The sequence below is a fragment of the Cervus elaphus genome, chromosome 1, assembly GCF_910594005.1.
Source record: "Cervus elaphus chromosome 1, mCerEla1.1, whole genome shotgun sequence".
NCBI classification, from domain to species: Eukaryota; Metazoa; Chordata; class Mammalia; order Artiodactyla; family Cervidae; genus Cervus; species Cervus elaphus.
In genome coordinates, this window is record NC_057815.1 from 31984861 (window position 1) to 31998102 (window position 13242).

A 13242-nucleotide genomic window follows, 5' to 3' on the forward strand; every position below is an offset into this window, starting at 1 on the left:
AAACTATTGGTTATAGCACCATCCTTAAGGTATTCCCTTGCCTGCCGAATCCAGTATGATCCTCTCACTATGTCTGTGTTCCAGCCCAACAGGAGAGGAAAGATGTAATGGTATAATATCCTTTAATAGCAACTCCTGGAAGAGTCTCCTGTTATTTCTACTCAAATCTCATTGGCCAGGGCTTAGTCACATGGCCACATTTTGCTCAGGAAAGATGAGAGATGAGCCTTTATTTTGAATAGTCATTAAGGTCTGCTGAAATTTTTATTACCATGTAAGAAAGGAAGAACGGATATTGGAAGATAACTACCAGTCTTTTATATATAATCTCATATAAGAGATATTATAGTAGATAAATGATAATCCTCATAAAGAGATTCTTATTTTTAAAATTATTTTATCTATTATAGATAACATTTAAGAATGAAGTAGGCCAATATGATTTGGAGGTAACAACGTTTCAGCTGGCTGTATTGTTTGCATGGAACCAAAGACCCAGAGAGAAAATCAGCTTTGAAAATCTAAAACTTGCAACTGAACTTCCTGATGCTGAGCTTAGGAGGACTTTATGGGTTGGTTTGTTTTTATGTTTTGTTGTTTTTTTTTCAGTTGTGTCCTTTCACATAGCAGGAAATACGTGTTGGCTTGTATTATAATAAATTTATGAATTCATAACACTCAAATGACTTAACCAAGAAAAGCACACTGGTGAGGTACTTACGGAACAATAAGAAATTGAAAACATGAAAGTTACTATGACAGAATGGCAAAAAAGAGAGAGAAAGATTTAAATGTTACGTGTGAAGAGTATGACCAAAGATTTCATATTGAGAATGTTGTTAAGTGATTTTTATGATAATCAAAACTCTAAAAATTAGAAAACTTTGGTTCTTTTGAGGCCCTGTAAAATGTACTTATTAGCCCTCCTGTTCAAAACTAAATTTTACCCCTACTCCATATGCCTCTTAATAGTTGCAAAATAAATTACTACCTAGAGAGAAACAGCTGGTTTATAACTGACAGTTGTGTTTGCTGTGGTCACATATGATCAATCCCTTTAGTTTTGTTTTTGTTTTTGTTTGTCTTATTGTAAAGAGAGCATTTATTGTTTCCTCATAACCAACTCTTATTCTCCTCATTCTCTCTCCTCATTATGCATGTACATGGTTATGTTTATGAAATAAAAGTTTGAATTCTGAATTTGTGCTCATAATTTTTCTCATCTATATTGGTCATGTTGGAGAATTGATCTTGGTATTCTGTAGTGTTTATAGAAGCTAATTTTTTTTCCTTTATTCTTTACAGTCTTTAGTAGCTTTCCCAAAGCTCAAACGGCAAGTTTTATTGTATGAACCTCAAGTCAACTCACCCAAAGACTTTACAGAAGGTACCCTCTTCTCAGTGAACCAGGAGTTCAGTTTAATGTAAGGTTTATGTTGGTTGATCTAAAATAAAAATACCATGTTTGAATTTTGATATTTTATTGTTAGGAAAATAATTTCTTTACATGATATTTAAAGCATATCTGTGTGCTGCCTTCACTTTAGATTTATGCCATTTAGTTGAATGAACTGGATACTTTATTGGTGTCTGACTTTATACCATATTGCTTTTCATCTTTAAAATAAACATCTTTTTGTACTCTAAAGCAACTTTATCCACACACAGAACTGTTTCCTTGAGATCCCAACTAGAAGATAATGCTGGGGATCGAGATGGGGAATACATGTAAACCCATGGCTAATTCATGTCAATGTATAACAAAAACCACTACAATATTGTAAAGTAATTAACCTCCAACTAATAAAAATAAATAAAAAAAAAATAATGCTGAATTACAACCGACATATCTTCAACTATCTAATGACTTTCATGACAATATAAATTATATTTGCTTTGTTATTATAGGGAGTGTAGTCATACTTATGTATTAACAGAGCTTTTATCATGTTTGAGGGAAAACATAGGGTTCATTTTAATAAAGCTGTATGTTAGTTGTTATTTTTCCCTTAAGCAATGCTGAATATTAATTTTTAGAATACATCTAAATATTTTCTCTTAGACATTGTTGCTATAAAATGATGTTTAAAAAACCTTTCACCATAAAATATTTTATTTAATTTTTTTATAGAAAAAATGCAAAAGTTCAGAAAAGGGGTAAAATCAACTTGATTGGACGCTTGCAGCTCACTACAGAAAGAATGAGAGAGGAAGAGAATGAAGGAATAGTTCAACTAAGAATACTGAGAACCCAGGTTTGTAATGTTAAGACAGAATGTCTAAATTTTGAAAAAGTTGGTTGTGGTTTTTTGTTAATCATCAAATCTTTTTTTTTTTAATTAAAGAAATGTAAGTACTCAAACCTTTTATAACCTGTCACCATTGCTTAGTTTTGCTTGTTCTTGGTCTTCATACACATGAAGCAGACAGCATACTCTTTGTATTTGGCTTTTGTTTAACGTGAAATACCATATTTTTTAATGATAAGGCTGAATAACCCCATACTAGTAATGAGTCTGCTGAATATCATATAAAAATTCAGCTGGGGTCTTCCTGGTAGCTCAGTGGTAAAGAAGACGCCTGCCAGTGCAGGAAAGACAGGTTTGATCTCTGGTCCAGGAAGACCCCACGTGCCATGGGACTGCTTAGTCTGTGCACGACAACTATTGAGCCTGTGTCTAGAGCTTGGGAGCCACGACTGCTGAGCTCATGTGCAACAGCTACTGGGGCTCACGTGCCTGGAGCCTGTGCTTGGAAACAGGAGAAGCCACTTCAGTGGGAAGTCTGCACGCTGCAGCTGGAGAGAACCCGCACAGTAATCCAGCAAAGCCAAAAATAAATAAACTGATTAAATTCTAAAAATTTTCAACCAGAAATATTTTTGTAATTTTAAAAATTGATTCACAGTTTTACCAGAATAAATAGATGAGAGTGATTAAGAGCCTTAAAGTATAAAGTGTTGGTGGTGGAACACTTGCCAAATATTAAAACTTGTTAAAGTATCTACAAATATGAAACAGTATAACAAACAGAGTAACTGAATAAAATAACTCAGAATTAAACCTCCTATATAAGTGTAGATGAACTTTGCAATAAAGGAAATGATTTCTATGGCCTGTGTAAAGGGAGTGTATTATTCAGTAAGAGATTTTCGAAAATTTGACTTCTGGAAGGAAAAAATATGACATAGTCCTAGTTTATGGCTACACCAGGATAAATCCAGATGGATTCTGTTGAGATATGAAACAGAATGGGCATCCATTAATATCAGATGTGCAGAGAAAATGAAGGTTTTTTGTTTTGTCTAAAACTGATTCATAATTATGCTCAGTCTACTAATCCAAGCTGTCCCTTTAAATTATGGTTGGACTTTCTTATTTCTCCCTGATTCTGCTCCACCCATCCCCATTCTTTGCTATTTTCACAGAGGCATCTGGATGTGCTAAAGTTGAGAAATTCACTTGAACTCATAGTGACAATGAAGGGATGGTCGTATCTATATGGTTGTGACAGTGTTCTATCAGCTATAGAGGGCTTTATCTGTCACCTATGGAAGTTTAACTTTTTGTTACTATATATTGCTGATATCTGTAGCAAATGAACTATGGTTCACTTTCTTTTCCAGCAATAAGACCGCATGGCCTCTTCCCTGGCCTGGTTGCCTGCTGTCTGCCCTTGCTGAGCTCCTGCGCCCTCTAAAGCTCTGCTACATACTCCGTGTGGCCTTTGGTCCACATGGCCCACTGTTACTATCATCTGCTGCCACAGGGTCAGGTTTTCCTGCCACTGAAGGCCCTGTGACAGGTCCATGAGCTCTCAACTCTCTCTGCACCATATGGGAACTGAGAAATTCAGAGTTGCAAATTATTTCCATTATATCATGCCACTTTTCAAGTGACCTCCAACATATTAAATGAGACCAGGGCCAGAACCCCTGTGATCTCTGTTTTTCTCTTAACATCTCTAACACAGCCATCACTTTCACCTCTATCAAAGCTAGAATATTTACAACTGTTCTTTCCTCCTTACTGGTTTCTGTAATGTACAAGTGCCTGAAGGAAGACAGACTTTTCCCCTCTTCCTTCTTTCTCTCTGGACCCTTGACATAAACCCCTGTGATCCAGAGTGTGGATGTGGGCATACTGTTAGGAGTAATTCTTCTGACCTGCTAGTGGCAGAGTAGGAATTCTCATGTCTGTACAGAGGAAGTTGACGGTATGCTTTTCTCATACTGAATAGTGCCTGACTCCCAAGCCTATAGCCTTGTAGCAAATCTCCGTTTTCAGTGTTTAAAAGCAAATATTAACACATTTTCTGTTTTCACACTTCTTTTATAATGAATTCTAATCTCCAGTAAGGCAGATGGATGCCTTTTGTTGACTAAGAAGAGACCTTGTACTGGAAAAGACAAAAGAGAAAATATTTAGTAATTTTCTAATTATCTATATTATATAGATTAGTAGTAATTAAATCATCAAGGAAATTGTTAATAAAATTGACTTAGATGAAAAATGCTTACTCCTCCAGAAAGTTGAACCATTTAGTTGAGTCATTATAAACTGAAGATACTTGATAATAAATACAGCTTATTAATCTGATAAGTATATAAAGAGTAGTGATTATTAGTTTTTAAAACAGAGAGCAACTGAAGCAACTGACTGCTACTACTATACAAAGAAGTAACTGTAAATACAAGGGGGAAAGTATGTAAAAAGGGATATGAGTAATTTTGCTTTTCCTTATTTTTCAGAATATCCATAATATGCAGATTTTGTTTTTCAGAGTGAAAAGAAGATACTTTTGTTTGTTGTGGGTCTCAAGGTTAATCCAGTGATTGCTAATCATTTGGATAGATGTTGGATAGAGGATAAAAACATTAAAAGTCATTTTTTGTTTTGTTTTACTTAAAATAATTTAATACTTTTTATTTTTTTCTTTTAGGAAGCTATCATACAAATAATGAAGATGAGAAAGAAAATTAGTAATGCTCAGCTGCAGACTGAATTAGTAGAAATTTTGAAAAACATGTTCCTGCCACAAAAGAAAATGATAAAAGAGCAAATAGAATGGCTAATAGAGCACAAATACATCAGAAGAGATGAATCTGATATCAACACTTTCATATATATGGCATAATTTTGAATATCATGGACAATATTAAGAACCCAAATTTTGGAGTGCTTGGGCAGAAAGTTCTTACTGTTTGTGCTAGGGGAAGGTTTAGTTGGACTTTGATTACATAAATATTAAAATCTCTGCCTTACCTAAAACAACTATATTTTGCCAATCACATTAGTTAGCATGGTGGCATTCCTTTCATGTTGCACCACTCTGTTTTAACAGCATGCTGTTTTGTGGAGAAACTTGCATTCACAAAGAGCCCATTATGAGCTTTTAAAAACCTGATTTATACCCACCAGAAGAAATAACAGTTGGGAGGGTGAAAGTGGGGTTCTTGTTGCTTTTTTTTCTTTTTTTTCCTCTCTTAGAAAAATGTATTTGCACAAGGAAGGATATTCGGATGTTTGTGCACTGAAAAATGCTGTTATGTTTTGTTTTTTTAAAAATGCAATTAAAACTAGAAATAGCATTCTTGATTTCTTTTTATCAAAAGAGTGAACTGGTCTACACAACATTGGGACAGGGCAGATATAGGTGAAAAGATAAGTATTTAGTATTATCATATGTTCAAACACTGCTTCAGTATAACAACTGGGTTTAAGTGGTGACTTCAAAGTGATAGTAAATTTTTCCAACTAAAAAATGTTGGCTTTCGTTAAGCAGGAGACTACTGTTTTAGTTGTTCATTGTTAAATGGGAGGTTTTTTTTTTTATCTTATATGGCCAGAGAGTTTGTTTTGAAAAAGTGAAGCTCATATTGTTATTTTAGTTGTTTAAAAAAATGTATGGAAATAGAGCATTTCAACTTCAGAGTCAAAAATAGCAAAACTTGCATATTAAGTGTTTACTAAGACACTTAATATTATATACCTAATATTTATTATGCTACACTCAAATTCATTAAAAAAACAAGGCAGAAATCTCCTGCTTTAATATAATACAATTATATAACTGACCTCTTGATCTGTAGCATAGAAATACTTTGAAGTTTTAAAGTCTCATTATTAGGGGTTTGTAGCCTCAAGTTTCTGGAAAGGAAGACATTCTGTTTTAAAAAGTAATAAGTATCAGTCACCTAGGAGGAAAAGAAAAACCACAACATAGACCGGAAAAGCATAAGCAGAATTGTTGCAATCTTAATATGAACAATAAACTTGCCAAATAATATGTATATATTTATATATTTTAAAAGTAAACATTTAAATAATGTTCAGAAGGCAACAGTTAACCTTGTTTCTTTCAGTCAATCCAAAGTAGCAACTTACTAGTTGCTGGCAACTGAATACCCAGAGTAATGGAGATTTTAGAACTTGAGGACGTGAACTTAAAAGAGGAAAACTTATTCCCCACTGGGAAAGAATGGCTCGACATGGATTTTATTCATTGTGGTGCCCATTTCAAAACTTTTCTTGCAAATTATATTTTATTTGATATTAAGTAATATTTTAAATGATTTTGATGATAGTAGATAGTGCCGGAGTGTTGATCAGCATACAGTATTATTGCAGAGTGCTTTTAACAGCATTTCATGGAATCTGTCCCCAGTCCCAAGAGGCTTTGGAGATGGCCTGATGAAGGAAAGCAAATTTAAAACATTTAATTGCTGGTTATAGTCAAAGACCTATTCTGAAATTCACAGGAAAATCTTACACTTGAGCTCTTAGGTAGCATATGGCAATTATTAGACTAAGAATATTGTGAAGATTAGTCTAAATCAGTGCTTACGGTTTTCTTTGACTAGATGACTGTTAACAACGGAATAAATTTGAAATTTAAAAAAACTGATAATTTGGTGATAATTGCGGCCTTTATGTTTAACAGATAGTTTGGGATCGGCATGTTTGCTTGTCCAGTACAGGAACGCCAAAGGAGGAAGCAATGGAGTGAAAAATTAGAGTCCATTTCTTAAAGTTTAAGATTTGTTGATGTTTTAAACCGGAATTGTTCTCAAAACTTGTTTGGAATTTCTAATCTTTTTCAGTCATTTAAGAATGAGAGCCATGATGTTTTGATTTATAACGGTAAACTTAATGCAAAAGTGGGTAACTCTAAATCCATAGCAAAGTTTTCTATAAAATTTTATAAATTTTTTAATAGCTTATTATGTCCTAGTTGTATATTGGGGAATAGAACAGCAGCAGATACTGTAGACTTACAGTTTTCATCATTTTTTTCTTTATGTATACAGAAGTTTATCTAACTACAATTTGGTGTTCATGAAAATCATTTAGTTGACAAGGTGCCTATTCCATTGTTGAATTTTCTTTAAATATATTTTGACAATAAATTTACTAATTAAAAATTTAAAAAAAAAAAGAATCTGGAAACAAAAACCTACCAGCAATTTGCTAAAGGTACAGAATCACTGTTAGTATCCTTTATTAATAAGTCCCTTTTCTCTAATGTGAGCTAAAAATTAGTGCTATCTGAGCAGGGATGAAATCTGCCATAGTTAAGGGAAAATGTATACAAATATATGTATATATTTTTTTCATGAGCAGTATGGCAATAGGACACTTCAGAGGTTAATTTAAGATTTGAGCATTCATCTTCTAATATAAAGGTGAAGCCATCTTGGAAGTGCTAACCTTTATTACCATCTCATTGCCAGAGTGAGCAGATACAAAGCAAAACTTTCACAGTGAAAATATAGGACAATTTTAATGCTTACAATGAGTTAAATATTTAGAATATTACTGTTCCAGTGATTTAATGAGGATCTTGAAATAAATTCTGAAGTCTTCCAATTTTTACACTTATTGGAGGGATCCCTGCATTCTGGCAAACTTTATTTAAATCTCTTAACTCTTATTTTGTGCATAAATGTTAAAATTTCCAAAAAGGAAATGTTAGCTTTCTTAAATTACCTTTTATTAAATTTAATACAAAATATGACTGGAGTAGTTTAAAAGTATTTTGCATTATTTGCAGTAGGCTGTCATTGGCCCTGCTCAAAGGGCAAATTTTAAAAATTCAATTTGTGTGAAAGATCTGCTAGTTTTCCAGAAAGATTTGCTATCTTAAACTCAAGCTTGTTTTTTCTATTTTCATGTAAATGACTGGGATGCTGTCTTATAAACTCTTCCAATGTTATGTTGGTGAAATAAACATTACAATGAGAGCTTTCCTGTCATCTACACTATATATGTTGTCTGGAGTGTTGAACAAATTTGAGTTCCTAAGTTGTAATCTATCCTCGTATGGTATATACGATTTTGAATGTGTGCCACTACATACTGAGATGATAATGCTGTACAATTTTAAATGGTAGCAGTTTCTGTATGTAGTAGGCTGAAATATTTTGATGAACTGCTTAATTTTTGGATTTTATTTTTTAAGTTGTATAATTTATTTTCTTGCAAAATAAAAATGTAATATAAAAGCTTTCACCTATCAAGAAAATGTTGATGTTCTACCTTAGAGTAGTTTCTCAGAGTTTAATTAAAATTTTTATAAGTGTATTTACATATTTCATGGTGAAATGGTAAATTTTAGCCAGCCTTAGGAACCAGAAATACAAAAAGTAACCCACTTATTTCTTTTCAGTTTCAAATTCAAGTTCAAAAGGAAAGCTAACAGGAATATATCTTTTCTGTTGATGATAGCACAGGGCTGTCATGCCTGGAAGAGGTCAGAATTTTAAACCTGAAACTTCATTCATTCATCTGTTTAGATATGCTGTGTCATTACCAAAATTTAAATCTTACATCAAAGTAAAAAAATATAAAACAAATTATTTCATGTTTTGTATGTATTTTGAAATTTTTGAACTATTTAAATTTCAAAGCTAGAGATAGTTTAGTAATAAGTTCATGAAGATGGACTGTGTCTTAGTCTTGGTGGTTATAAAAAAGTACTGTGAACTGGATGACTTATAAATCAATACAGATGTATTTCTCATAGTTCTGGAGGTTCAAAGTCTGAGATCAGGGTGCCAGCACGGTCGGTTCTGGTGAGGAACTGCTTTCACTGCAGACTGCTGATATCTCACTGTGTCCTCACATGCAGAAAGTTTAAAGGGCTTCGGGTCTCCTTTATAAAGGCACTAATCCCATTCATAAGGGTTCTACTCTCATGACCTAATTACCTCCCAAAGTTAAAGGCCCCACCTACCAGTAATGGCACATTGAGTGTTAGGTTTCAACATGTGACCTTTGGAGAGAAGCATTGTGACATTCAGTCTTTAGCACTTCATAATGACCCTAAATGGAGAAGGAAATGGCAACCCACTCTAGTAATCTTGCCTAGAGAATCCTGTGGATGGAGGAGCCTGGTGGGCTGCTGTCTGTAGGGTCGCTCAGAGTCGGACATGACTGATGCGACTTAGCATGCATGCATGCATTAGAGAAGGAAATGGCAACCCACTCCAGTATTCTTGCCTGGAGAATCCCAGGGACAGAGGAACCTCATGGGCTGCTGTCTGTGGGGCCACACAGAGTCAGACACAACTGAAGCGACTTAGCAGCAGCAGCAGCAGCAATGACCCTAAAATCAACTTTGGACTTTTAACTGGGATTTAGGCAGTGAGGGGAAATTGACTTGAAAATGAAAGCAGCAAAAACTGTGACCTCAGTTTAAGATTCACCAGAACCTACAAACAGATAAGGCATAAGCTTCTGGGCCCCTTAGGCCTCCCAAGGCCCTGGGAAGGGCCCTAAGAGCTTTGTTACTTGTAATTTATATTTTTCTGAAAGAGATACCCCTAACTATCCAGAGTTGTAGCCACTTGCTAAAACAATGCATAAAGAAACAGTCTGGCATTGAGATGTGAATTGAACGAATGAATGAGAGCATCTGTGCTTGAGAACAAAGTACAGTTCAATACTTTAAAGTTTTAAACGAGAAGACTTTTTTCTAATTGCTTATTCTAGACAATAAAATCAAATATGGCCTTTGCGTGTCACTAAACTTCTATTTTTAACTAATGGACCGTCTGAAACAGGTGTCTTAAACTGTCAAAGAATTACAGACTTTGGTGAGCATCTGATTAAAGAAAAAGACATAAAGATACAAACAATTCTGTGTAAATTTTAAGTATTCCAGATTAAAACATCTTTGATAGTGAGATCCATAGCTGGTAAAGAGAGTTAAGTAACAGCCTGCTGTCTCAATTGGTAACATCCTAATGTCACAAGTGCTAATCCAAACTTAGGTCTACATTAGCTTTTGACTGTTTTTATCTAGAGAACGACTCTACACATGGACATCACCAGATGGTTACTACTGAAATCAGACTGATTATATTCTTTGCAGCTGAAGATGGAGAAGATCTATACAGTCAGCAAAAACAAGACTGGGAGCTGACTGTGGCTCAGATTGTGAACTCTTTATTGCAAAAATCAGGCTTAAATTGCAAAGGGGAAACCACTAGGCCATTCAGATATAACCTAAATCAAATTCAAATCCTTTATGATTATACAGTGGAGGTGACCAATAGATTCAAGGGATTAGATCTGGTAGACAGAGTGCCTGAACAACTATGGTCTAATTGTCATGGATCTGGTACCACCTCTATGAACTGTAGACAGAGGTTCATAATACTGTACAGGAGATGGTGACCAAAACCACCTCCAAGAAAAATAAAGAAGGCAAAGTTGTCTGAGGTTGTCTGAGGCCTTACAAATAGCTGAGGAAAGAGAAGTGAAAGGCAAGAGAAAAAGGGAAAGATAGACCCAAATGAATGCAGAGTTGCAGAGAATAGCAAGGAGAGATAAAGCCTTACGTGAACAATACAAAGAAATAGAGGAAAACAACAGAATGGAAATGAATAGAGATCTCTTCAAGAAAATTGGAGATACCAAGGGAACATTTCATACAAAGATGGACACAATAAAGGAGAGAAACGGCAAGGACCTAACAGATTAAGAAGAAGTGGCAAGAATACACAGAACTGTGTAAAAACTGTCTAAATGGCCCATATAACAACAGTGGTGTGGTAATTGACCTAAAGCCAGACATCCTGGACCTTAGGAAGCATTACTATGAATGAAGCTAATGGAGGTGACAGAATTCCAGCTAAACTGTTTAAAATCCTAAAAGGTGATGTTGCACTCAATATGCCAACAAATTTGGAAAACTCTGTGGTGGCCACAGGATTGGAAAAGATTAGTTTTCATTCCATTCTCAAAGAAAGAAAATGCCAAAGAATGTTCAAATTACTGTACAATTGCACTCATTTCACATGCTAGCAAGATTATGCTCAAAATCCTTCAAGTTAGACTTCAGCAGTACGTGAACCAAGAACTTTAAGATGTACAAGCTAGATTCAGAAAAGGCAGAGGAACCAGAGATCAAATTGCCAACATCCACTGGATCATAGATAAAGCAAGGGGATTCCAAAAAATATCTGCTTCATTGACTACACTAAAGCCTTTGACTGTGGATCACAACAAACAAAAATTCTTAAAGAGTTGGGAATACCAGACCACCTTACCTGTCTCCTGAGAAACCTATATGCAAGTCAAGAAGCAATAGTTAGAACCTGACATGGAACAATGGACTGGTTCAAAATTGGGAAAGGAGTACGTCAAGACTGTATTTTCACCCTGCTTATTTAACTTATCATGCAAAATGTGGGGCTTATTGACTCACAAGCTGGAATCAAGATTGCCTAGAGAAATAACAACCTCCGATATGCAGATGATACCACTTTAATGGCAGAAAGCAAAGAGACACTAAAGAACCTCTTGATGGAGGTGAAAGAGTAAAAACTGGCTTCAAACTCAACATTCAAACAACTGAGATCATAGCATCTGGTCCCATCATTTCATGGCAAATAGATGGGGAAAAAAATGGAAACTGTAACAGACATTTTCTTGGGCTCCAAAACTCTGGACAGTTACTGCAGGCATGAAATTAAAGGGCTCTTGCTCCTCAGAAGAAAAGCTGTGACAAACCCAGACAGGGTATGTTGGCAAAGGTCCATATTGTCAAAGCTGTGGTTTTTCCAGTAGTCATATACAGATGTGAGAGTTGGACCATAAAGAAGGCTGAATGCTGAAGAATTGATGCTTTCAAAATTTCGAATTTGATGCTTTTGAAGATTCTTGAGAGTCCCTTGGACAGCAAGGAAATCAGACCAGTCAATCCTTAAGGAAATCAACCCTGAATATTCATTGGAAAGACTGATGCTGAAGTTCCAATACTTTGGCCACCTGGTGCAAAGTGCCGACTCCTTGGAAAAGACTCTGATGCTGAGAGAGATTGAGGGCAAGAGAAGAAGGGAGGATGAGAGGTTGGATGGCATCCCTGACTCAATGGACATGAATTTGAGCAAACTCTGGGAGGTAGTGAAGGACTGGGAAGTATGGCATACTGCAGTTCACGGGGTTGCAAAGAGTCAGACAGGACTTAGAGATTGAACAATAGCAATCTAAAAGAATGACAGGAAGTTTCTAAAAGAAACTTCCCTGGGTGTACTGAGGTTTGCTATTTTCACTTAATGATAAATGAGGGTTTTTTTTTTTGTTATTGTGGTTGCTGAAACAGACTGATACTACTTACAAGTTCCTTCAACAGTGTTTGATGTTTGAAGGGTAGCAGTGGGAACTAGGAAGGCAGAGATTAAAAGAGCCAACTTTCAATGAGCCAGATTTGAAAATTAACACTCCTGGTTAAGAGACTGTCATTCTCGTACCTCTAAGAAAAGGTGGGGCATGGGACTATTTTTACAAGACCTTTTCCTATGGCTGCTAAGTGTAATTATCCTTCCCCCTACTCTACCTTGGCTCAGTGGTAAAGAATCTGCCTGCAGTGCAGGAGACACAGGTTTGATCCCTGCATCGGGAAGATCACCTGGAGAAGAAAATGGCATCCTACCCCAATATTCTTACCTGGAGAATCCCATAGACACAGGAGCTCAGCGGGCTGCAGTGCTTGGGGTCACTAAGAGTCGGACACGACTGAGCAGCTGAGCATGCACACACCCTACCTTACCTCCTCCGTTCTCAGCAGATGACTTTACTTTGAGAAAATAAGAAAAGAAAAGAAGACTTTCAAACACGCACTTTCATAACCTGCTTCTCTACTTCTAAACTTTACCTCTGGTAATGCACATCTTCATCAGCCTACCTATCTCAGAGGAAGGACTGCCTCACTTCCTACTCAAGACCAACTGTTTTT

The 13242-nt window shown here is 35.6% G+C and overlaps 1 protein-coding gene across 2 annotated transcripts in view; it reads left to right on the forward strand.

The window, feature by feature from the left end:
• CUL5 (cullin 5) overlaps positions 1-8510 on the forward strand; it is a 129665-nt gene extending 121155 nt beyond the window's left edge. For both annotated transcript variants that reach the window (XM_043898309.1, XM_043898318.1), the window contains 4 exons: positions 411-572; positions 1306-1424; positions 2132-2255; positions 4942-8510. In XM_043898309.1, coding sequence (XP_043754244.1) covers positions 411-572; positions 1306-1424; positions 2132-2255; positions 4942-5136 — 600 coding nt within the window. In that variant the 3' untranslated portion in view covers positions 5137-8510. The remainder of the gene's footprint in view (positions 1-410; positions 573-1305; positions 1425-2131; positions 2256-4941) is intronic.
• Positions 8511-13242: the final 4732 nt, after the last annotated feature.